Consider the following 24,073-nt stretch of genomic DNA (forward strand, 5'->3'; position numbering starts at 1 on the left):
AGGGGGGAGTACGATAAGCCAATCTCGCACTGCCAGGCTGGAGGCTGGAGGCTGCATACCTAGGTATGTGTGGTCAAGTCCTCTCAGGCGTGCCATCCAGCCATCGAACTAGCTGGTCCTTCGAATTGCATTTCTTGGCTGAGGCGAAGACAGTAACGGCGGCAACGTTGAGGACGAGAGTGCTGTAATAACGATCACTCTTTTAACGACCAAAAGTGATCAAGCGGATTGGAATGATGTTCATTCTACCTACTGTACGGAGTACTCGCACAAGGCTGAACACGGTCAAAGGATCATTAGACTTGCTGACTGATGTGATCCGTCCCCGTGAACCAGAACCACGGTCCAGGAACCACAATTCTCGCCTGAGGAACTGGGGGCTTAAATAACTCCCAGTTGCCAACACACATGTCCAGTCATTTCATGTTTCATATCCTCACCTGTGCTTTTTATACTCCGAGCACGGCCTCAACTGCTCCTGAGCCGAACAATTTCTGTCCAAGGAGTCTCTTTCCCGAGCCGTTGCGAGGATATGCTGAACTCACGGCGTTTGACCATCAGTCTGTACCAGCTCTTCCCCTTGGTAAGTCGCCAGAGAGACTCGCACAACGTGTTAAGCCTCTGCTACCAACAGCGCCTGGGGATGGGAAGCTTACGGCCGTCTCCAAGTATCTCACACTCCATCCTCGCCTTCTTCAGGCCCGCAAGGTGCAGCATGGATCTGCCAATACTTCCAAATCTCCCGCGACAGCTCCCCTTTCTCAAATCTGTCTTTCTCTTCCACATTGAACTCGGGATGCGTCACACATTCCGACAATATCCCACGCTTGATTCCAGATGTCTGATACTGCAGGAACCTGTGAGACACTTTGACGTACTGCCGCACACCTTCATGTGCATCGATGGTAGATCCAGTGGTCCAGCCAAGGAGCAGTGGCTCGATCAATGGAGCGTCGGTGACTGAAGGGTGACTTGTACCAACTGCAGAGGGTTAGCCTTCGGAGTCCTTTGGATCCAGTCACGTACGTGAAGTCATGAACCACGCGTCTTTGCCTCTTTTCAAGACCCCGAGTACTACATCCTTGACCACTTCGAAATGGGCCCGGCCAAAGAAGATAGAGCGTCTGCTAGACCAGGAGTTCGAATGGATGACTAGAGTCGAGACATTCACGTCAGGATTCAACGGGCCGCTTTGCTTGCCACTTGGCCTTGTCAGTTGCATGCACCGCACAGATGCAGAGGTCTTTCTTACGGGTCGAGGACAACAGCGCTCTGGAAAGGAAGCTTTTCAGATGGCCCGTCTTTCAAAGTTTGCAGCTAAACCAACGTCAGGACACATTGTTGCAACCACCGATCCGACTTACTGCTAAGGTGGCACCGAACGAATGTCCTCCAATGGTGGTGGTATTCATGGCGAGACGGCCGTGCCAGTGCTTCAGATGCTGGCCCTCACCTCGAGAGTTCTGCACGAAGATCATATCCCCGTGGCCGTCGTTGATGTATTGAAGAACTTGGACAGTCTCTTCTACCTCCGCCTGACGGAAATCAAGTTGAGCCTGCTTGAACGTATGGCTGTCCAGCCCAGCATCGTCGCTGTGAACGGTTAGCTTCCCTGTGATCCAAGAGGGAGCGAAGTGGCATACTGTAGATGTCGATGAGAGAAATGCAGCAAAGTCCTTTCACCTCCCGATGAGTTCTTGATGACTGTGCCTGGTCCGCTGCCGTCCCGGTGCTCTATCGCAGCAACAACATACCCCCGGCTGGCGAGTTCTCCGCAATATTGCGTATACTGCGTTCGAGAGCTTGCCATCCCGTGTGAAAAGACCATGACCGGGAACCCGGCAAATGTATCCATGGTTGAAGTAAGAGCATCAGGCGTCTCCAAGATGATTGGCCCATCGTGAAGTGGCACGTCGACATGTGCAGGAATCTTGGTGCCGCCAACCAATGCCCATAAGCCAAAGGTCATCAGTGAATTGGTCAAGAAGTTGCTGATCCTGGCGAAGCGTGCATATCCAGCGCCGACTATCCCAAGGGGTCGAGGAACCCAGTGATGGTGAGACTTGTGAGACACTACACCTTTGACGGACGGATAGTACAGGGTGAAGAGTACAGTTTCGACCTTGATACATCAGAAATGGGGGCCTCGAAAAGTTGGCTTGGGCTGGCGGCTTACTTGAAAGGCCGGGTGGCCGCCATCTTTGAGTGTGGCATCATTGATTCTGCGGGGGTCGCAAGGGATTTCGAGGTCGATAGTGCCGACCTGATGCGGTCCCGTATATGCTGGTAGCTTAGACGAAAGTAAGGGCGAGGCGAACAAGAGACTGTAAACAGTATATGTGGCAAGGCCGAAGCATAGTATGTATCGCCATGTCCACCGAGGACGAAGAACTGGTGGCAGTCGCAGGATGAGCCTGTTCCAAAACATTGAGGAGCCCATGGTCGAAGCCTACAATCCTCGACCGTCAAATCGCGCCCTCTAGACCTGTGGGTGAAGTGTTCTGGTGAACGTTCTTGAGGCATTTCTGCACTTCACGAAAGAAAGTGACTCTATGGGATACGCCGCCGCCACATTGAACAGCCTCGGATGCTGACATCATCATTTTGTAAGAGCCTTGCGCGGCACGTGACGACAAGGCTGAGCACCTTCTTCTCGTCATCTTTCAGAGCTAACGGCATATCATTATGACCATGCAAGGTCTGAATCTGCTGTATCCTCTCCCACCTCTTTCCATAAATCAACCCAATATGTCAAGCGAAGATACAGAACTCCTTTACCATATCACTTGGATTATTGAACCGTAGCCCCATGTCCAGCGCCGAGATTCTGCGCAGCTCCGCCTGCGTCAGATCAAAACTGCCACACTCCAGATTCTGCCGTAGCCGCGTCTCATTCGAGCTCTTCGGGATGACCGCTACACCCCTCTGCGTCGCCCACCTCAGCAGCACCTGCGCCGGCGTACGATCATGCTCCTTCGCAATGGCCGTGACGACATCGTTCTCCAGCAGACTCGGGGCGGTCTTTGCACGCTCGCCCGCCGCGTTGAAGGTCGAGGCGTCGAAGAGCGTATCCTGCTGCTTCTGCTGGGCAGCCATAACGCGGGTCAACTCGACATAAGAGGTGGGGCCGAAGGAGAAGTAGGCTGTGACTGCGATTTTGTGCAGGGCGCAGAGGGAGAGCAGCTCTGATTGCACGAGGTAGGGATGGTGCTCGATCTGCAGGACGGCGGGAGAAATTCGTGCGCTGCGGAGCAAGTCCATCAGGAGGGAGCCTAGAGGAGGGATAATTTGTCAATAGTAAGTTCTGCGCGGTAGATTTGACCACCTAGGTAGTTTCCACCCTGCCATTCCGAGACCGTACCTTGAAAATTGGAAACTCCAATGTTCTTCGCCAAACCCTCGTCCACCAGCTCCTCCATGGCAGCCCAGGTCTCCGCCAACGGGATGTTGGCTCCGACGGCCTTTGTATAAATATCAGCACAAGTCTAAAATTTTCAAGTTGAGACTCGCCTGTTGATTCTTCTCGTCCAGAAATCCGGGCGGATATCGCACTTTCGGGTCCACATATTTCTGTGCGATAGGAAAGTGTATGAGATAGAGGTCGAAATAGTCCAGCTTGAGATCCGCTAACGATCGTTTCGCAGCTTCCTTGACGTGCTCCTTCGCATGGAAAGTGTTCCAGAGCTTGCTGGTGATGAAAAGCTCCTCGCGTTTCACCAGCTTACTGTCAATGGCTGCTTTGAGGCCATCGCCGACGCCAGGTTCATTGCCGTAGTCTGCTGCGCCTGGTCGCTATAAGCCGGGGATCTCTGTGTGGTTCGAGGGTTCGGCGAGGTGATAGGTACCATCGAAGAGCCGTACTCCGGCTTTGATTGCGGTCTGCACCAGGTCGGCGGCTTTGTCGTTCTCAACTTTCCAGAGACCAAACCCAACTTCAGGAGATGTTAGTACCGTCATGCTGCACCTGAAGTAGGAGGAGGTTGGAGAGCAGCATACCAAGAGGCATTTCCTGTCCCGAGGGGTGCAGCGTGATGCTTGTAGTCGCCGTCATCTTGATGGTTTTCAGAGTTGTTTACAACAGTCTACTAACAGTGTACCGACAGGAATTTTCTCTAGAAATGAGATCTTAGACAGCTGTAACTTCAGATCGCGCTATAACCGTGGTTACTCCGGTGTCCAAGCCTCTGCCAACACTTCCCAAAGATCCATCCGGTGCCATCTGGCATCGGGTTGACCTTCCTTCCGTAACTGTAGAGTGTTGGAGTATTGCGGGCGCACAGGGCCAGTTTGAGGAGAGTAGGTCTTTTGGCATACTCCGCGTGATACCCTAGGCTCATGCCTGTATTGCTTTTGTTTCCTTCGTCAGGACGGAGTATTCACCGACTCGAACATGAAGAGCTTCCCCCACAGTCATAACAAACACAAAGACGTTCCCCCACAGTTCAAAACCAACACAGGGATCCATGATGGCACCAACGGAACGTTCACCTCGGCTATTTATCTCCATTTAGCAGCCCCATCAGTCCCTTTAACAGGAAGTCAAGGCGAGGTCGTCTCCCGTCTCTATCTCGAACCTTATGTTGCGATTTGGAGCTGTCACTCGAAGCGGTAAACTGAGACGATCCACAAGAAGAAATGCAGCTCGAAGAGTCTGCGCCACGGGGAGTTTCCAGGTGGCCTCACGGGCCTGCTGGCAGCCACTCTACCCCAGATTGCTGCTCCCTTAGCGGAGGACTCCAGTCACTCCACAAGCTATGCGGAGGAATTTTCTCGATATAAAATCGTGCCCTTCTATCTCAAACCTCCCCAGATGGAATCGTCTTCTCTCAGTGTCTTTTGCAGCTCTATTTCACTGCTTGCCACTGCTTCTGCTTCGGCGTTATAGATAGGAAATTGTCAAACTTTGATACTATCAATTGCCAACATGCCTGCCCCAGGGATGCTCGAAAACGTCCGTCCCTTTTGCAAACTCAGGGGAACGACGCTCCTCTGGTGCATCACCCTCTGTTCTGCCTCTGCTTTCCTGCTCTTTGGCTATGACCAAGGGGTCCTGGGTGGTCTGACGACACAACCGACCTTTCTTGATGCCATGGGTGTAAGCCGAGCTGCGATGACCTGCCGCTCTGATTCTGGTATCTAACGTCGTGACAGAACCCGAATCCAACAATACTAGGCCTGATTGCAGCGATCTACGACATTGGTGCCTTCATAGGCGCTATCCTGGCTGCGATCTTCGGCATGAAGACAGGTCGCCGCTGGGCGGTCGTAATCGGTTGCGTTCTGGTCACCATTGGAGGGGCCCTCCAAGCCGCTGCCACGAGCCAGGGTATGATGCTCGCTGGCCGTATCGTGGCCGTAAGTCTATACCTTACAAAGATACCCCTTGTTTTAAGGGTTCGTTTAACAAGGTAATCAGGGCATCGGCAATGGGATCAACACCAGTACTATACCAACCTGGGTGAGCGAGACTGCAAAACCCCATCGTCGTGGGCCTCTCGTCGCCACTCAGCTCTCCATCGTAGTCTTCGGGCTCTTTTTCGCATACTGGCTCGACTATGGCTGCATCAAACATCTTGAAGGCGATGCCACCTGGCGTATCCCTATCGCAATCCAATGCGTCTTCGCGCTCATCACGATGTTCACTATCCCGTTCCTACCGGAGTCTCCACGATGGCTCTATGCCAAAGGACGCATCGACGAAGGCGATCTTGTGATCTCACGTCTCCGTGACATTGCTCTTGACCACCCGATTGTCTCCTCGACTCGAGCTGCTATCCTCGAAGTATCCCGTCTTGAAGATAGCGGCGAGTCCAAAGGCCTCAACTGGCGCCACATTATCTATGATCCGACAGAGATTAAGCCGACCCGCCGTATCATGCTCGGTGTCATGCTGCAATTCCTCCAAGTCTTCTCCGGAATCTCGCTGGCTGTCTACTACCTCAACATCCTCTTCGAGGTCAATCTCGGCTTCGACTACGAGAAAGCCGCGCTGTTATCCGGCTTCAACACCTTCACCCTCTGGCTCGGGACTCTGCCCCCGATCTGGCTTGTGGAGAAGTATGGTCGACGTCAAGTCCTCATGTTCGGCTCTGCCACGATGGCCGCCTCGATGATCACCTTCACCGTCTGCGTGGCCGTGAACAATTTGACCTCCTCCTACATCGGCGTTGCGGCCATATATGCCTACATGTTCTTCTTCGGCCTCTCGTGGCAACCAGTCCCCTGGATCTATCCCCCCGAGATTGCACCCCTCAACCTTCGCCACATCGGAGGAGCAGCTTCTACGGGCTCAGAATGGATCTTTGCCTTTGTTGCAGGTAAGCTCAGTCATCCTTCTTCAGTCGTCTATTCTCAAGAAGCTCACCGTCACTAACATCAACGCTTTTGCAGTCATGGCCGGTCCCTCCGCCATCGCCGCCGTCCCGTGGCTCATGTACTTCATCTTCTCCGTCTGCACCATCTTCGCCATACCCTTCGTATACTTCTGCGTCCCCGAGACGCGCGGCCTTTCGCTCGAAGAGCTCGATTTCGTCTTCCAAGAAGGCCCCGTCCGACACTCCGGCAAGCGCAACAAGGCGGAGTGGAAGCGCCGTCTGGCTGCAGGGGGCGGGCTGGATTCCGAGGCGAGCGGCGCCGCGGTCCAGCATATCCGGAAGGCCGAAGGACAAACCATCACCCCAGAGTCGGAGTCAAAGGAGATTGCGGAAGCGCAGCTGGAGTTTACGGGCCCTCGGAAAGAGTGAGCAGAGATGGGCTGAGGCAAAGAGCATAGGAGGCTGCTCATCACGGGGATATCGGATCTGCCGGTCAGCTCTGGCCATTGATTATGTCGATGGAGGCCGCGGGGGCATGCATGTCCTCTAAACAGGAGTCAGATGTGGAATTCAGTTGTTTGCAGGAACAGCTAGCCAGCCGGAGCCATTCTACGTTCGTTTCGCGGGCTTTATGTGAGGAGCAACCTCAGTAGATGTTCATATTTAGCATTCCTCTCGAATCCAGCATATACCATTCCGCAAATATTAGTCATTATCCTTCGAACAGTCACCTTGCGCACCCAGTAGACCATTTTACTCGATTCCACACACTGCACTCGGCCTTAAATCGCACACCTCTCCCTTCGCACCTTCACCTGCCCAATCCACTCCGGCCCATTGCACGCATTCAGATGGCGGAGTAAGTAGAGCTCTAAATGGGAAAAATGATTGGCGTTCTCGTACGCTGAAGCAGTTTACATTTTCTGATGTGTTCTGAAATCCCGCACTGTCCCTCGGGAGAGAACACTTATCACATGTCAAATACCAAAGGAGAAGGCGTCTAGATATCCACCACACACTATCCGTCGGTCATTTGTTTGGATGTTCACGTGGATGTTCTCCTTGGACAAAGAAGCTTGCAGGTCCTCCCAGGTCCTCCTTTCCTTGACAGTAATGGTTGCAAGGATGGTGCCCTCGGTTATGCGGCTATCGCTAATTGCCCCGTCATCTCGCACCCCAGGTGCCCAGAGCCACATCGGCTATCAGTCCTAACTTGAGCGTGGAGAAACCGCCCGGGCCTGCAACCAAGATCGTTGACGCTGGCCTGGAAAACCCAACCGAGGTATGGGGAATCCAAGGATCGACGGTCAGTTGGGTCACTTTCTCTTGCAGGAAGCTAGGGTTTGTTGTGCAACTTTATGCATGCAATCAAAGAGCATTTGCAAGAGAGGCTAAGGTAATCTATGTAGCCTTGTATATTGACAATCCTTCTGCTGTTGTAGATGCAATCTTTTACTCGACGTGCTCTTTGTCCTTCTTCCTTCCATACCCTCAAGTCTTTACCCTTGTGTTGTCAATATGTTGCAACTTCGAGTCCTAGGGATGAACAGCGGCACCTGCATGGACGCCATCGACATCTCGCTGGTTGAATTCAGGCAGGAGTCTCCAGACGCGCCCTTGTATATGATACCTCTGAAATATGACGAGCTGCCTCTGAACGACAAAGACAAGCGTGACACCCTGCGACTGATTGTGGAAAACAGGTCCAGCCCCCAGGAGCTTTGCGAGCTCAACTTCCGGCTCGGCCACATGTTTGCCGATGCCATTGATCGCTTTGCGCGGGAACAAAATGTTGATCTCTTACGAGATGTCGATCTGGTTGCGAGCCATGGCCAGACGATTTGGCATCAGCCCGATCCGGGTCCAGGAGAGACAAAATCGACCTTGATGTTTGGGGAGCCGACTGTTCTTGCACACCGGTGCGTCACAACACCCTTGTTCTTGTGTATGATCTGCGGCTGAAGATGAAAATGCCAATAGGACTGGGAAAACCACTGTCAATGATTTCCGAGCCGCCGAACAACAAGTTGGTCGACAAGGTGCACCGCTGGCATGTTTCCAGGATGCCCTCGCCCTCGTACATCCCAGCCTTACCAGAGTCAGTCAGAACATAGGTGGGATTGGGAATTGTGCGTTTGTGCCGGCCGAAAAGGACGGCGGGATCGATGAGGCCTACGATTTCGATACTGGCCCTGGAAATGTCCTCATAGACGCTGCTGTGAGGTATTTTTCAGGTGGGGAGAGAGAGTATGACAAGGATGGAGAAATGGGTGCCAGAGGAAAAGTATACCAGCCTTTTGTGGACGAGTTTCTGAAGAACCCATATTTCGATAGAAAGCCTCCAAAAACGACAGGTACGCAGCTGCACGTTGTATTGCTAACACATGCCCTGGTCTTGTCTACTAACAAACCTGACTTATAGGTCGTGAATTGTTCGGGGACGATACGGCTATAAAAATGATTGAAAGGGGCCGGTCGCTCGGCCTCTCGGATGATGATATGGTCGCAACAATAACAAGAATCACGGCAGCATCCATAGTGCTATCATACCAGCGATTCGGACCCAAGCAACCACTCGACGAGATCTATTTCTGCGGTGGCGGTTCGTTCAACCCCAACATGTAGGCTTGTGAGCGTCCTGTTGAAAAGTGTGCAACCGCTAACCATATACCAGTCGAGCATATATCCAAGAATGCTTTCCCAACGCACGACTCTCTCTGCTCGACAAATGCGGCATCACCGCGGCATCCAAAGAGGCAACCTCGTTTGCTTTTATGGGGTTGGAATGCCTTCTGGGCCGTCCCATGATCGTACCCAGTATCGAGCCCCAGGAACCAGTCATATGTGGCAAGATTACACCAGGAAGAAACTATGGCGAGCTTATAGTGAAGGTTGCAGCTTTCCATGAAGCCTGGAGCAAGACAGCAAATTCCACAAAGGCGAATGGAATGAATGGGACGAACAGTATAAACAAGAAAGCAGTTGGGAAGAGTCACGCCTCGTGGCTGCCGGCGGTACGAGACTTGAGGGTAAAGGATAATCTAACGAGGGAGAAGGAGCAGAAGGACCTGGTGTTCATGGACGTCAGGCATGCGAAGTGTTGATGATAGTATGGTACGCTACAAGGTGTTAAGCACATAATGTCCTTGAAAACCTGAATCTCTCCTGGCAGAATTGTATCTTTCGTGAAAGCCGTTGGAGACTCGCCGCACATGAGCACCACGAGCTGCTACAGGACTAACACTAATTTCTCCGCCTTATGGAGCACTTCGCAATGAACAGCCCACGGGGTATTTTCCATCGGTGGAACACTGTCAATTTCGAAACCCGCTCTCGAGCCGAGCAGTGATCCTGTACGTCTTTGCGCGAGTCAGAAGGGGAAAAAGATCGCGAACGGTTAGCCGACGCGAGGACGGAAGCGGATCTCACTCCACACATCCGACGGCTACCAGGGAGTGGCAATCTTCTTCGGGATCGGAAAAGCTTCACAAGTTTAGATGGGTCCCTTTGTTTACCACCTTCTTTAGGCCTGATATCCCTGCATAAAGCTTTGCGGCTCGGCATGCTAGACAAGACCCTAAGATACTGACAGCGGGGTGATGGGGGTATCTGGCTGAGGGGATTTACTGCTCGTCCTGTTTGCCGTTAACTTCTGTGCACGGGGAATGGCATGTGGTCGAATTTATCTGCCTGTCTCTCCATCCTTGTGTCCTGCTTCATATTTCTCGAATTTAGTAGAAGCGTTTGTCTCGATTCCTGGTTGAAGGCCGTGTCGTTGTTTCCTGCTCATCTTTGTCGGACCATCCCACATATCCAGATTTGCTATTCCGGACCCATGTGCATAATGGCGATCTCCCCTTTCAAGGTACGTGTTGCAGCTTAGAAGTCCTCTGTGTTCTCATAACCTAATGAACAACAGATCAGTATCCCCGACTCCGAGCTTGACCTTCTGAGCCGTAAGCTGGAACTCGCGCGTCTGCCCACCAACATTGCGAACGAGCAATGGGGCGAGGACAATGGCGTAACCGTCAGCAAGGTCAGCGAGACAGTCAAGTTCTGGCGCGAAAACTATAACTGGCGCAAAGAGGAGGCGCGTCTGAACGAGATGCCTCAATTCCGTACGCCCATCGACGTTGAGGGTTTCGGAACGCTGGACATTCATTTCGTGCACTCCACCTCCCCTGCAAAGGACGCTATTCCGCTGCTGTTCTTGCACGGTTGGCCTGGGTCGTTCTCCGAGATCCAAAAGGCGCTGCCTCAGCTTCACAAAGCGGGCTTTCACGTGGTTTCTCCGTCGCTACCGGGCTATGGCTTCTCGTCGTATCCCGACAAGAAAGGTTTCAAGCATGTCCACCACGCAGAGGTGATGCACAAGGTCATGAGCAGGTTGGGTTACAAACAGTATGTTGTGCAGGGCGGCGACTGGGGCGCGTTTATCACTCGCTGCTTGGCCATCATGTATCCGCAGAGCGTGACGGCGATACACATGAACATGGTACGATTGCAAAGCCGAATCCGCTGCGGAATGTTTATACTGAAAGTGAACTTCACAGATCATGATGCCTAAGCCCGACTTTGACAAGGAGCCCGAATATACACCCTTCGAGAAAGCCAGCCTGGAGCGCAACGCCTGGTTCTCCCAAACACAGACCGCCTACCTGCAGCTGCAAGGCTCAAAGCCGCGCACCCTCGGATTCGCCATGCACGACTCCCCCGTCGGCATGCTGGCCTGGATGGCAGACAAGGTTTTTCTCTGGTCTGACGCCTATCCGTGGACGCCCACAGAGCTGATCACCTGGACTCTGCTGCACTACTTCCCCGGGCCCACCACCGGCTTCCAGATGTACAAAGAGAATGACCCAGACGAGATGGCGGTGGCACTGCAGGGGAACACCTATGTCAAGGTGCCGACGGGCGTCAGTGCGTTTCCGAAGGAGTTGGGGCTGATGCCGAGGAGCTGGGCAGAAAAGCAGGCGAATGTGGTATTTTGGAGGGAGCATTCGAGTGGAGGCCATTTCGCGGCATATGAGAGACCGGGCGAGTTGGCAGGGGATTTGATTGACTTCTACAAGGAGGTGTGGAAGGCCTGAATGGCAGACAGAGTAGTCGTCAAATGATGTTCCAATCAAAGAAACAGTCTTAGACGATTGGGAAAACTCGAAGCTATATCATGTCATGCCTTGGTATCCGTATTCAGGGCGAATCTGAAACCTGGCCTTAGCACCCGGTTGGGAACGTATCTTGCCTTGTGACCTCATGCGGTACTCAAGCATCAGGTCACCTGGGTCCACTCACTCAGCCTCGTGCTCAGCATGAGGTGCTCAGCCTGGTCAGGTCGGTGCTCACTCTCCTGTAGATTGGGATAATGGATAGTCCGAACATTGTCGAGGGTCAAGCAGTGTCCCGGTGCCGCCAACTCCTGGGCCTGACGGGGTTAGTAATTCCTCAATTTTGTACCTTTTCCTTCTATAGGATTCCCATTCGTTGATACCAATGAGCTTTATCCGCCTAAGCAATACAGGTCGGAGTGATGTATGCTCAGTGATTTCTCGGGGCTAACTCGTCTTCCTGACTCGGTTGACCGATACCTAATGCCACGTTTGTAATATCCCAAGTAAATGCAGATGGGTCGTTCTCGGAACTGACAGCTTTTGCTTTCTCTTTGCCCCCAGGCGCTGTCTTCTGGTTTGGACGATCGCACCATTGGAGATACCGATGATTGAAAGACGACCAGAGTACCGTTTTGCATGCTGCCGACCTTCACTTCCAACGAACGGCCTGCAATTCGTCGTGACCCATTTGGGTTCACGTGCCTTCCTCGTTGTCGAGGCGATGACGAAAGCCTCTCCCAGAGGTTTGGTAATCCCAATCATGCCCATAGAAGTCGCGGTTGGGCGGGGACCTTGTTTTGGTCAACTGGATTTGGCTTGCACGCGTCCTTGTTCTCTTCTTCTTTTCTCTTCTCCCATACCAAGACAGTATTTCGACGATGGATTTCGTTAAGCAATATCTCCTTGCTCTTTTCGGCCTTTGGGCCACCCTCATCTCCGCGTTCCTGCCACGCTGGGCTAAGCGCCTGGCTGGCCACATGCGCGACATACCTTTTATAGGTACGTTCCTGCGCTGGGTCGCCCCTCCGGCACCTGCGCAGCCCCTTCCTCCTCCTCTTCCCGACCCCATCAACGTTTCCCTCCAGCAGGAGGATAGAGATCACTTGGCTGCTGCGATCAGAAGCGGCGTGCAGGACCTGGTTCTCATACACGAGCGGGAGTGTGCATTACTGCGAGAGCAGAATGACCACCTGCTTAGGCTCGTCGAGCTCCAAGAACAGCGACCTGACTACACGTACGAACTGGTCCGGCGTCAAGTCCCCCGTCCTCCTGCTGCTCCTGATCCTTCCTCTGGCTGACTGGCTGTAGCTTTCCCTTTCCCCTGGTAACCCATCCGAATGGCACCTCCTGCCAGGGTTACCAGGGGTGTCCCCATCCTCCGGCGATCATCGACATCGTCGGAGGTGGGGGCACACCAGCGACGGGCTCGCACTTCTATGCAGTGCTGGTGACTAGTAGCTCGAAGAGTGAAGCTAGGACGAGTCCAAAACACGCATGTTTCCTGCACTGAGGTGAGTTTTTCAATTGACGTCGCGGACAATGCTAACACAATGCACGTCGCAGACAACCTTGCCACGGGCACCACATGATCTTGAATGCCACCACGCTGCAAGTACTGGCACCACGATCCTCTAGCACACTGGTGAACACCATCAGCATACAGCACCGTCAGCTCAGCCCATGACAAACGCGGCACCTCTTCGGCTGTGTCAGGCTGTGTAACCTCGACCTCTCCGTCTTGCAGCAATGTTCCTGACCAAGGAGCAGCTGGAAAAAGCATGGGACATTGGAGAATACGTGTCAGTCTCCCACGACCCCGTTTTGTACTGGTACTGTTGGGGGCTTTACGGCGACCTCGATGACACGAGATTGGATACCGGCAAGGGCTGTCAAAGAGATGCACCACATGAAAAGCTATGCACGAGGTTCGAACAATGGCTTCCAGTCCATGGAAGATTATCCTTCAATCAGGACCAATGTAGCGACAAACAAACGGACAGTTCGTAATCTCTGGATATCTTGGATAGCTCCAGTCCCACCAATGTAGCCATCTGTGCCGTTGTTGTAGCCCGTTGGTAAGACCGCCACCGTCACCGAGGCTCTCATTGTACTGTAGCTCAAGATTTCGGCTTGGAAGAGCACGTCGATAGGATACCGTCCCGCTCTCGCCCTCGCCCTGGCAAGCAAACGAGTAGCCGAACAGTGTCCGGACTGTGCGGTCTTCTTGATCGATGTCACGCCCTCCGTAGCACTGCCACGTGGTTATTTGCGCTACTAACTGATCACTTTTCGTAGCCAGGACTGCGACGCGCAGATCTGTTGCACATTCTGCGCAATTAATGTAATCGTAACACCGTGGTGCTTTGGAAGCACTGTCGATGTGGTCGATAGCCTCCATAACGAGAGCAGGAAGAGAGCCAGGTGAATGGCTACAGCCAATGTAACTCAGTTGGTCGAGCTGGGCTGCGAAAGATTCCTGCAAGGACATTTGCAAACTGTAGGATGTTCGAAGTAGCAGCTTCCCATTGACGACGCGCGCCTCCGTATCCCTCGATACACCTGGAGTCAAGTAGCGCTGTGGGCCATCGCATTTATGGTAAAATTCTTGAAGTTGTGGGCCGTAAGCAGGGCCGCGCTCGTATCCTCTCAAAAAGGCAGCGATAGCCTCTAGGGGTAGCGCCCAAGGATAATGCTGTGGGCGGATCATTGGCGCAACGTTGTGTAAGTAGCGTGTCCCTTGGTCATATCGTCGTCGAGGACAACTATACATTGGCGCAGACGCTTTCCATCGATAGAGTATATCACAGCAGGGACAGGCGATATACTCGGGCAAATCCACCTCAAGTAGACGAAGAAAGCGCTTTTTGGCAGCCTTGTCACTGAGACCAGTGAGAACATACTGCTTCAAAACCACGTAGTGGTATCTCGATATCAAGGACACCACAGCAGCTGACTCGGCGGGTAGATACTGGATGATCTGTAGAAGTAATTCCGGCGGTAGCCTGGCTAGACCTGGAAGCGCCGCCAGCTCTGGATCGACAGCCGTTGAGGGGTCCTCGTCAGGTTCTCTGTAGGGTGATGCAGGTGGTAGTGAATGACGCGTCATAAGAATGTGCCTCAGGCGAGCAAATAGTGCGATCATGATTTCTTGCGTCGTAATGTATCAGACGGTCAATCTGGCTTTGAGCAGGTCCGGATCGTCGTGCTGTGGGAGTCGTGGTCACCTGGTTCGAAATGCGTATTGACGATAGCGAACGCGTGGAATATTGTCGAAAGAGTGTATTCTGAGAGTGACTGTAGGAGATGTGATAGAGTAGGATAGAAATGGTGAGAATGGGGTGAGAAGGGCTCAAACAGCGAAAAGAAAAGTGCGGTGGCTGGGCGGCCCTGTAGAGTTTGGACATGTTTTGGTTCGGGGTCACCCTTTGGAAAGCTTCCTTGCCTTTTATCCAGGTATCACACGTTGCCCTAACACGTCCCTATGGAGCATATCTATCATCAGAAGGTCTAGAGAACTGCCTGTTCCCCGAAATAGCAGGATTCGAGTGTTTTGGATTGACTTCAAGCCATTGTAGACCTATTTCTGAAGGTAGCCGGGAGAGTTTCTGAAGGGAGAACTCGATCTACAAGCAAGAACCAAGGGGCCAAGGGGGACATTGACAGCCTCGCAGCCTCGTCGGATCAATGTAAATCCGCTCAGCCAAGAGAGTTCCTCCCTGACCTCATTAGGTACCTAATTGTGCTCCCTTCGGGTCCGCCAAGCTGACCTCTAAGAATTGCACAGCCCCAACTTACAGTAACTGTGTCGTGCTTCAGGCCAATGGCGGGATGCTCAAATCTAGATACGGAAAATCGACTCAAGAAGGTCAAGATTCGCCGCTGAGTACTCCGTATGGAGGTATCTGTGGACCGATTTCGCGAGTGAGTATTCCGTACGGAGCCTGTCATATGCAAGGATTTGTCTTCCCAGAGTATCTCGGGGTCTGGCTAGAACCTATTGCTGCCCTGGACAATACCCAGCCCCTTGTCGCTGCTCCAGAACCGACCATGTGGAAATTCATACTCCGCCAGGGCTTTCGCCGTGTACTCGACGCCGTATCCAGGGTTTAGCGGCGTCACAAAGTAACCATCCTTTGTCCGCGTTGGCACTTTCACGCTGTGCTCGACGTTGTCTATGTACTCGAGCAGGCTACGCTGACCGCTGACAACAACGTAGTCGATTGTCGAAAGCTGCTGCGTGTATTCCGTCTGGACACGTCATTAGCGGCTGAACGTTCTTTGGGCGGCTGGCGAGGGGAACTATACCAATCCGACGCCGCCACTGTGAGGGACCACCGGTATGCCAAATTTCTTCGCCATGAGCAGCACCGCCATGACCTCGTTGACGCCGCCTAGGCGGCAAGCGTCAATCTGGCAGACGTCGATCGCACCCGCTTGGAGAAGTTGTTTGAAGATCACTGTTCCAGCACATTGTTAGCCATCCGTACTCCATCATCATTCAAATGATATTTGCTTGCCTCTATTCTGGCAATGTTCGCCCGTCGCAACGCCCACGCCATATTTGGACAACGCTTTCCTGATAGCCGCGTGGCCCAGAATGTCGTCGGGCGACGTGGGCTCCTCGATAAACCACGGCTTGAATTCCACCAACTGCTCCATGTATTCGATTGCTTCAGGCACACTCCAGACCTGGTTCGCGTCGACCATCAGGACGTTGTCCGTGTCGTAGCCTATCACATCCCTCGCGAGTTTGAGTCGGCGCCTGTCCTGTTGCAAGCTCGTGCCAACCTTGAATTTGAAGTGATGGAAGCCGGCAGCCATGGAGTCGCGCAGGAGAGTCGTCATCTTCTCGTCGGAGTACCCTAGCCATCTGCGAATTTGTTATCAGTTTAATGACGATATCCTGGGGACTGAAATAAGAAAAGGTCAAGGCTGTAGCGTACCCTGCACTGGTAGTGTATGCCGGCACTGCGCGATCTTCCTTGACGTCTTTTACGCGCTCTTCTTTCGTCTTTGCCACGTCCTTCAACATCTCGATTGCCTCTTCCGGAGTGATCGCGTCCACGATATATCTGAAATCAACACAGCGAACATATTCTTCCGGCGTCATGTCGACGACTAATTGCCAGACTGGTTTCCCCACGGATTTCGCCCACAGATCCCAAAGGGCGTTGACAACGGCGCCGGTGGCTAGGTGGATCACACCTTTCTCAGGCCCGATCCATCGCAAATGTGAATCACTAACAAGGTATCTCCACGTCTAGATTTCGCAAAGTCTAGTGAGCATGGATCGTAGGCCAGACGAGGCAGGGACTTACAGCTCCCATGTCACTGGTCAACTCACACAGTGACTTCCCGACAAGTCGCTCGGCGACGTACTTGATTGCCTGACACACAATGTCGTTCCCCCGGCCGATGGTGAATGTGAAGCCGTGACCAGCCAGGGAGGCGTCCGAGGTATGGAGGATAACGTAGGCCGCAGAGTAGTCCGCAGCATCATTCACTGTCCTGCATCAGAACACCCTTGCTGCTGAATTGAGGGATGGGAGACATACTGGCATCGGAGCCAGTCTTTGTTAATGACGTGGGCCATCGAAGATCTGAGGAGCTGTGAGCAAGGACCTGTAAAATCTGGAAAGGTCAAGCAAGTACCGTGAGTTTCAAAGGAGTTTATGGTGGTTTGGGAGGCCATTTCTGAGGAAACGCATAGGCTTAGTAGAACTGTTTTCGCTTCTTTGAGTATGATTTTGAGAAACGGAGAGGCTAATGTTCATTTATAAAAATATAAATGACTTTGTTTATATTTACCCCAATCTGCATGAGTTTTCAAAAAACCGGGGGATTAAGAAGGATCTGCTCTGGACGCGTCGCTGTACGAAGCGTTTTGACTGGCTTGCTGGTCCTGAGGTAGCTTGAGATCACACGCAAAAGGCAGAGATCCCCACGTGCTGGGGGACACATCATGGAGTCCCCTAGATCAGCGGAGAGAACGGCGTGGTGTACACCTACTAGTAGTCAGCTCTGTCGATACTGTCTTGGGAGGTGGCGTCGGCCATTTGCCCATTGCATCCCCAGACACCGTCGTCAGCGGCATTGTTCACACTCTCCCTCTCTCTGGGGTAGATCTCCAGCCTCTTCTCGGTTGCATAGCTGATCTCCCCATCAGGTTTTCGGTTAACTTTGCTTCAATAATCGGCAAGACCCCAAACAGCCCCCACGGTCCCCTTGGAGCAGATCTGTCTCCTTTTTCCGTGCGGGGCATGATGGGGGTGAATGTCGAAGAATATGAGCCGAGGGCTGACTACAGCTAACTCAGGCACTCTTGGCCGTAACTGGACGTGCACAAGTTCGCTCGTCCTATTTCAGGGTTCGATACGACGCCCCCCGTTCGCACTTTTGTCCCTTACCATTGACGATGCACAAGGTGGGAAAGGAACGACAACCAGAAACTAATCCCGAGCCTTGCTCTCGCGATCGCACTATGATCCACCCGGCACGCCTTTGATGTTGTCAATGCTCAATCTGGGGATCTCCCAAATCTAAGATGCCACCAAGAAGCCGAACTGGCTGGTAAGCCTATCCTTGGACTCTGTCCTATACAGTACTATCACACGCTGACCTGTGCTCTCTCCCAGTCTCACCTGCCGGCTGAGACACGTCAAATGTAATTTCGCCCTGATGTTGCTCATGCTCCCCACTAATGCCGGCATCCACCAGGTGACGAGAGGCAACCCATTTGCAGGCGCTGTAGCGCTGGAAATCGCGAGTGTCGTCGTAGCGGCACCCTCACATTTCGTGACGGCCTGACTGGGAGGGAGAGTGCTGCGATTAATGCCGCTGGCGACGGTCTCGGAGTTTTCCCCGAAGACCAGGCGTGGGTGTCTGTCCCAAAAGACGGTGGGAGGAGGCTCTGCTACGCTTAGATATGCTACCTATGCTAACCATGGACAGTGACATTCGTTGACGAGACGCAAAATACAGAAGACGGTTATGCAACACCCTCATGGAGTCCAGAGAGTTGGCCAAGGGGGAGTCCAACTCCCGTCACGATCACATCCCTTCCACCCAGCGAGGATGCTGTCCTGGGACTGAACAGGGCAGAGCTTGAGCCTGAGGGGCCGGAAGTCGCTGTTCTGCCCATACACCTTGATGCACACTTACCCATTGATATCGTCTCCCCAGATGAAGCACTAAGGGGTGCTTCCGTACGCCATCTTCTTCCCCATGATCGCACGGTTGGTCTCGGAACAAGAGGGCAAAATGATCTTGGATTCGAGACCGAGGCGGAGGTCCCTGGGTTTCGGATGAAAATTTGTGATCATACCGAGGCCCTCCTGATGAGGCACTACATCGATAATCTTGCTTGCTGGGTATGCAGCGTATCTGCCCCTACACTAATTTTCAATGATTGACCTCATATCAGCTAGACGTATGCGACGTCTCTCGGACCTTTCAAACCATAGTACCCGATCTCGCCATCCAACACCCAATCCTGCTCAACGCGCTCCTCGCCTTCTCCGCCCGTCATCTCTCACGCATCAGCGATTATGATCCTGAAGCCGCCGACGGCTATCACCAAAAGAGCGTCGAGCTCCTAATCCCCGGTCTCGAGTACAATCTCCAGGAGGGTCGAGTAGGTGCCGATGAGACACTCCTCATCGCCACCATCTTCCTCCGCCTCTACGAGCAGATGAACTCGTCCGTGTACGGCATCGACTTTAAGCAGCACCTCTCCGGGTCCGCCGCCATCGTCAACGCGCAGGCCCACCGCGAGCTCGTCCAGGCCAGCGGGGTCACGGGCAACTTCCTCAGCACACTGCACGAGGCGAGCTTCTGGTCGTTCCTGCGGCAGGATATCGACATGGCGCTAGCGAACCAGAAACAGCCCAAGGTCGAACTCAGCCTGTGCCGGATTACGTGGGATTCCGATGCGAGCGACACCACATGGGCCAAGTGGATGATCTGGATCGTGGCGGAGACCGCGGCACTGTGCTTTGGCGGCGAGACCAACGATGTGGAGGGTGCTTCGGCACTGGGACGAGTGGTGTTGCGCGAGCGCTGGGTGCAGATGAAGGAGAAGTGCGCGCGCTGGTGGTGGTCGAAGCCCAATGGCTTCCTGCCCCTCTACTATCAGAAGCGTGATGTTGCAGCTGGGCGGTGGTTCCCAGAGATCTGGCTGGGCTCACCTTGGCACAGTAAGAAGGCCCCTGGTCTTGATTTCCATTTCACTGGGTTCAAGCTAATTGGAATATCAATCAATAGTCACCGGGATACAATACTACCACGCGGCCATGGTGCTCCTGGCCATCTACGATCCCTTCAGGTTGAAACCTGGGCGCGACTATATGCGCATCCACCGCGAGTTACAGCGGGAGGTGTTGCATCACGCCCGCGAGATGGTGGGAGTCTGCTTTGGCAAACGGGCAGACGTCCCGGCCCGTTTGACTCTAACCCACGCCATTGTAGCATGCGGGTCGTGGTTCGTGGAACCGATGGAGCAGGACTTGTTGTTGGATCTGCTTCGCGAGCACCGGACCATGAATGGCTGGCCCACGGATAAGGTGGTTGCCAATTTATTGGCGGATTGGGGACGCTTGGAGTGATGACTGTATCCGTCGTGCTTCATGTCTCTATGTCGGCCTTGATATTCAGTTCTATACTTGTACACGGGGAATCACGACGTCGTGCATTGCGATGCTATTGCGCCTTCCTGACCCACCCCGGCGGAGGTACAGGCCATGCCATCTCATGGTCACCCACCAAAATACTCCTCAAGTCTTCGAAAATCCTCCCATCCACCTCACCGCCCTTCCCACTCTTCTTGTACGCAAGAACAGCATCTCTCGCCTCCAGTGCAGCCTCCAATTCCTGCAGCGTACTGCAACCAACACAAGTCGTGCCCTCAAAACCCAAGCTGTATCTCAATGCCACATCCGCCAACTTCTGTCCATAGACGGACTCAACATGCCTCGACGTCGATATACACGCGGCCTTCAAACCTGGCGATGCGGGATGCCATTCTGGTGCTGGTTCCGCACGCAAAAGTCCCATCGACAGCGGCGAGCCGTTGATGATCGACTCCACGCCTGAGGCTCGGAATTTTGGCGCGTACTGAGCAAGCGAGTCATTCTGCAGGTTGTAATGGCAGTAGCTGAACAGAACCTCGGTGCTAACTCCCAGCTGCTCCTTCACTGCCTGCACATATGAGAGCAGCGTTGACAGGGTATAGCCGCTCAGGCCAAATGCCCGTACGTAGCCTTCCTCCCGCAGCTTCACAAACTCGGATACACCAGCTAGCACTTCTCCGACTGAAGTAAACTCGGCGTCGTGAAGAAGCACTGCGTCCAGATAATCCGTCCGCAGACGCTGTAGCGACCGCATTACGCTCTGCCGGATCCACGAGGGCGAGTAATCGAACACGTCGAAGGATTTGCGCCCGCATTTTGTGATTAGGAAGTATGATTCGCGTGGGTGTTTGGAGCGCAGGTTATGCAGTGCTTCGCCCATCACGGTTTCCGAGTCGCCATAGTAGGGGGAAGTATCGAAAGCTGTGGGCTTCTTTGTCAGTGGGCTTTTATGGCGAGGCTGTGATCGAGAAAGTACGATGTGTACGTACCGTTTGCTCCGGAGGAGATGGCTTGTGACAAGATTGCCTCTGTGTGAACCTTTGAGACGTCTTGGTTGTAATGGTAGGAAAACACTGCCCCGCCGATCATAAGAGGTGGCAAGATCAGGGACGAATCGGGTACTTTTATCGGATTGCCCATGATTCTGTGCTTGCCGCTACCGCTAGAGGTCTGCAATGGTGTCCGTGACAGCCCAACAGTGGTATGTACGTCTGTCGGCGCTCTGCCCTCAAGTAGAAGAATTGCAAGGCAACTCTGCGTCGGCGTAGTGCTGGCAAATGCTGGGCCAAACTCCCCTACCGTCACAGCCTGTAATCTCTGGGATTGCAGCGCGGCGGATTTGCGCGACTGTGCTCAATCTCTGACTCAGTAGAGCTGGTCAAACGACCTTTTCAATGACAGATGCACTCAGAACTTTCACTCGGCGATCGCCAATGAACATCAATGAGGACTTCAACATTGAACAGGTGTCAATCCGATGCAAGTCGTAATGGTAATGGGAATTGAAGAAAGAGCCCCCTAGACTCCGCAGTCGAGGTCCCCAGACTGACCTGGCGCCTCGGTGAAATGGCCGGAGCCAGAAATCTGGAGAAACGGTCCAAGACGGTCCCCATGTTTCGCTAAATGGCCGGTGCCCCTGTATGCCTCGTGTGCCCGGTGGGTGCTCGGTATGCTTACCCTTCCCGGCCTGCGAGTTCGCTTCGCGTCGCTTGCCCTCTTCGGCCACCAAAGTGCTTCTCCACCCATAAACTACTGTACCATGACCCTGACACCAAGGCTGGCCCTGTGGTCCTGAGGCACTGTCATCCAGGTACTGGCATACGGCATGACCCATATTTTGCCAGCCTTGCTCGTCGGACTTTCCACTTCTTGTCGTTCTATCCCGATAGCTGGATGGTTTCCTCATCCTTCGTTACCTATTACTACCTTAGGCATGCGAGGCGCTCCGAGATGTTTGATGCAGTGACCTTGTCCTCCTTCGGCTGAATTCCCCCTTTACACGTCGTGTGATTTCGCTGTGCATTTCGGTTGTTTTTTCCTTCTTGTCCTTTGCGCCCGTTCACGATTCTTGCCATATCGGCTACTTTGCCCACTCTTGGCTACAATTGCTGCTGCTGCTTCCATGATGGACACATCTAAGCGACCCCAGAAAAGCTAGCTGGTGGCGAGGCACACCGCGGAGGATGGCCAAGTCATGTTGTCGAACCCCAGTGTATGTTGGATCGTAAAGATGTTGGGACCCCGGTGACATATAACGTCGTTGCATGCATCAGAGCCTTCATTTGGGTCATCCACCGCCGTGTCTAGTCGACCCAAACTTATCAAAATGATATCCCTAGGTACCATCGGCACGATGTTTGTGCATTGTAGGTGAATCCTCTCCATTGCATTGATCAGGTTGCTGATGACGCTCTACAGTTATACCTGCTGCCTTCGTCGGATTGTTCGTGTACGGAGTCATCTGGCCAATATTCGTCTACTTCTGGGACCCAAAGAATCTTCGCAGATTCCCTGCACCGTCCCTTTGGGGCATTCCCGCATTTGCTGCGTGGTCCAATGTATGGCTGGGTGCAGTTATTGCAAAATACGCCCGATCAGCGCATGTGCAAGCGGCTCACGACAAGTATGGCAATATTGTTCGGATCCAGCCAAATCACCTATCATTCATTGAACCAAAGGCTGCAAAGGACATTTACGGCTTTCAATCCAAGATGCTGAAGGACGATTTCTATGAGACATTCGCAGCGCCGGACCGGGAGGGCCACACCTTCAAGAGCATCGTCAATACCCCCGACCGAGAGGAGCATTCTCGGAAGCGGAAGTATATCTCCAACGCCTTTGCACAGCGAACCGTTGTCAACCTCGATCCTCTCGTGGGTAGAGGTGTGACAAGTTTGGTCAAACAATTCGACAGGATCGCCGTTGCTGGCCCGCCGAAATGGCCTGGCGCTCCTCGTGATGGATTCACCAATCTGTATCGGTGGATCAACCTGCTCGCCTACGACATCGTCGGCGAGATATCTTTCGGAGAATCCCTAGGGCTCTGTGAGCAGGGCGATGATGTGATGGAAGCCCTTCCCTTCGACGGCAGCGCTCCCTACAAGGCCAATATCATCGATGCATTTCAAGGAGGCAACATTTACGACTGTTTCTTCGGACCCTTTCCTTACATGGTAAATGCGCTCAAGAGACTCACCTCCTGGCACCACAACTCCATCAAGAACAAAGCATTCGGCGAATTCGTCAACATGGAAGTCGACAAGCGCCTAAAGCGTGGAGGTCCCTCTGGCTTTAGAGACTTCATGTCATACTTTTTGGAGGACGGGAAGGGCCAGCAACTGAATTTGGAGTACGGAGAACAATGGAGGGAGGCAAGTATCCTTCTGGCCGGAGGAACGGACACTTCAACATCCTCAATGACGAGCACCATTTATCTTCTCTTGAAGAATCCACGATGCCTGCAAAAGCTCAGAGAGGAGCTTGACCCAGTCCTCAAGGATTCCAAGGTGGCATCCTATGATCAAGTCTGCAACCTTCCATACCTTCGCGCAGTCATCGAAGAGGCTCTCCGGGACCGCCCACCGGTTGGTCAAGGTCTTCCTCGTGTCGTACCAGAAGGTGGCGCAACCATCGCCGGCCACTTTATCGAAGGTAAGCCTGACTGTTCGGGGCCACATCTTGTTCCATACTAACATCGTCATTACAGGTGGCACCACCGTTTCCGTTCCCGTGGTGTCTCTTCACCACAACCCGTCCGTTTTCCCGGACCCGCACGAGTTCCGCCCGGAGCGCTGGCTCGAGGCCGACACACAGAATTTGCGTGACTACTGTATCCCGTTCTCTGTCGGCCCGCGGGCATGCATTGGACGTAACATTGTCTACTTGGAGAGTCTGATTATCATCGCAACACTTGTTCACCGCTATGATTTTGAGCTGCCGAGCCCGGATTGGACGATGAAGACAAAGGAGAGGCTGAATATCAACCCCGAGGCGTTGTGGGTGAGCGTTAAGATGAGATGAG

At 53.3% G+C, this 24,073-nt stretch overlaps 9 protein-coding genes across 11 annotated transcripts; 5 read left to right on the forward strand and 4 right to left on the reverse strand.

The window, feature by feature from the left end:
- Positions 1-224: 224 nt before the first annotated feature.
- On the reverse strand, positions 225-2,522 carry PV05_09220. 2 transcript variants are annotated; one of them, XM_013458803.1, is made up of 6 exons: positions 2,177-2,522; positions 1,644-2,122; positions 1,365-1,593; positions 1,253-1,317; positions 1,027-1,202; positions 657-981 (listed from the first exon to the last, which is right to left on the reverse strand). In XM_013458803.1, exons 1-6 carry the CDS (start codon positions 2,438-2,440, stop codon positions 674-676), a joined length of 1,521 nt encoding a protein of 506 aa, XP_013314257.1. In that variant the 5' UTR covers positions 2,441-2,522; the 3' UTR covers positions 657-673. The 2 variants fall into 2 exon arrangements, with proteins under 2 accessions (XP_013314256.1, XP_013314257.1); XM_013458802.1 differs by having other exon boundaries at positions 225-1,202.
- Positions 2,523-2,751: 229 nt separating this feature from the next.
- On the reverse strand, positions 2,752-4,051 carry PV05_09221 (uncharacterized protein; the record flags this gene model as incomplete). Its single annotated transcript, XM_013458804.1, has 5 exons — positions 2,752-3,272; positions 3,362-3,451; positions 3,507-3,785; positions 3,846-3,932; positions 3,997-4,051. The coding sequence occupies 5 exons, from the start codon at positions 4,049-4,051 to the stop codon at positions 2,752-2,754; spliced, it is 1,032 nt and encodes a 343-aa protein (XP_013314258.1).
- An 873-nt stretch (positions 4,052-4,924) lies between these two features.
- On the forward strand, positions 4,925-6,743 carry PV05_09222 (uncharacterized protein; the record flags this gene model as incomplete). The annotated part of the gene is made up of 4 exons (XM_013458805.1): positions 4,925-5,095; positions 5,152-5,355; positions 5,417-6,317; positions 6,391-6,743. The coding sequence occupies 4 exons, from the start codon at positions 4,925-4,927 to the stop codon at positions 6,741-6,743; spliced, it is 1,629 nt and encodes a 542-aa protein (XP_013314259.1).
- A 1,089-nt stretch (positions 6,744-7,832) lies between these two features.
- PV05_09223 (uncharacterized protein) lies at positions 7,833-9,418 on the forward strand (the record flags this gene model as incomplete). Its single annotated transcript, XM_013458806.1, has 4 exons — positions 7,833-8,233; positions 8,295-8,668; positions 8,737-8,935; positions 8,989-9,418. 4 exons carry the CDS (start codon positions 7,833-7,835, stop codon positions 9,416-9,418), a joined length of 1,404 nt encoding a protein of 467 aa, XP_013314260.1.
- A 740-nt stretch (positions 9,419-10,158) lies between these two features.
- Positions 10,159-11,404, forward strand: PV05_09224 (uncharacterized protein; the record flags this gene model as incomplete). The annotated part of the gene is made up of 3 exons (XM_013458807.1): positions 10,159-10,179; positions 10,234-10,809; positions 10,868-11,404. The coding sequence occupies 3 exons, from the start codon at positions 10,159-10,161 to the stop codon at positions 11,402-11,404; spliced, it is 1,134 nt and encodes a 377-aa protein (XP_013314261.1).
- Positions 11,405-15,298: 3,894 nt separating this feature from the next.
- Positions 15,299-17,609, reverse strand: PV05_09225. Of its 2 annotated transcripts, XM_013458808.1 has the most exons (8): positions 17,479-17,609; positions 17,078-17,430; positions 16,981-17,025; positions 16,744-16,928; positions 16,369-16,685; positions 15,943-16,295; positions 15,731-15,882; positions 15,299-15,673 (listed from the first exon to the last, which is right to left on the reverse strand). In XM_013458808.1, the coding sequence occupies exons 2-8, from the start codon at positions 17,115-17,117 to the stop codon at positions 15,413-15,415; spliced, it is 1,353 nt and encodes a 450-aa protein (XP_013314262.1). In that variant the 5' UTR covers positions 17,118-17,430; positions 17,479-17,609; the 3' UTR covers positions 15,299-15,412. The 2 variants fall into 2 exon arrangements, with proteins under 2 accessions (XP_013314262.1, XP_013314263.1); XM_013458809.1 differs by having other exon boundaries at positions 17,078-17,609.
- Positions 17,610-17,969: 360 nt separating this feature from the next.
- Positions 17,970-20,028, forward strand: PV05_09226 (uncharacterized protein; the record flags this gene model as incomplete). Its single annotated transcript, XM_013458810.1, has 6 exons — positions 17,970-17,995; positions 18,061-18,089; positions 18,143-18,322; positions 18,377-18,795; positions 18,849-19,620; positions 19,688-20,028. The coding sequence occupies 6 exons, from the start codon at positions 17,970-17,972 to the stop codon at positions 20,026-20,028; spliced, it is 1,767 nt and encodes a 588-aa protein (XP_013314264.1).
- An 11-nt stretch (positions 20,029-20,039) lies between these two features.
- Positions 20,040-21,192, reverse strand: PV05_09227 (uncharacterized protein; the record flags this gene model as incomplete). Its single annotated transcript, XM_013458811.1, has 2 exons — positions 20,040-20,973; positions 21,042-21,192. 2 exons carry the CDS (start codon positions 21,190-21,192, stop codon positions 20,123-20,125), a joined length of 1,002 nt encoding a protein of 333 aa, XP_013314265.1. The 3' UTR covers positions 20,040-20,122.
- A 1,186-nt stretch (positions 21,193-22,378) lies between these two features.
- Positions 22,379-24,072, forward strand: PV05_09228 (uncharacterized protein; the record flags this gene model as incomplete). Its single annotated transcript, XM_013458812.1, has 3 exons — positions 22,379-22,418; positions 22,471-23,703; positions 23,759-24,072. The coding sequence occupies 3 exons, from the start codon at positions 22,379-22,381 to the stop codon at positions 24,070-24,072; spliced, it is 1,587 nt and encodes a 528-aa protein (XP_013314266.1).
- Position 24,073: the final 1 nt, after the last annotated feature.

This window comes from Exophiala xenobiotica (assembly GCF_000835505.1).
Source record: "Exophiala xenobiotica strain CBS 118157 unplaced genomic scaffold supercont1.5, whole genome shotgun sequence".
Taxonomy (NCBI): domain Eukaryota; kingdom Fungi; phylum Ascomycota; class Eurotiomycetes; order Chaetothyriales; family Herpotrichiellaceae; genus Exophiala; species Exophiala xenobiotica.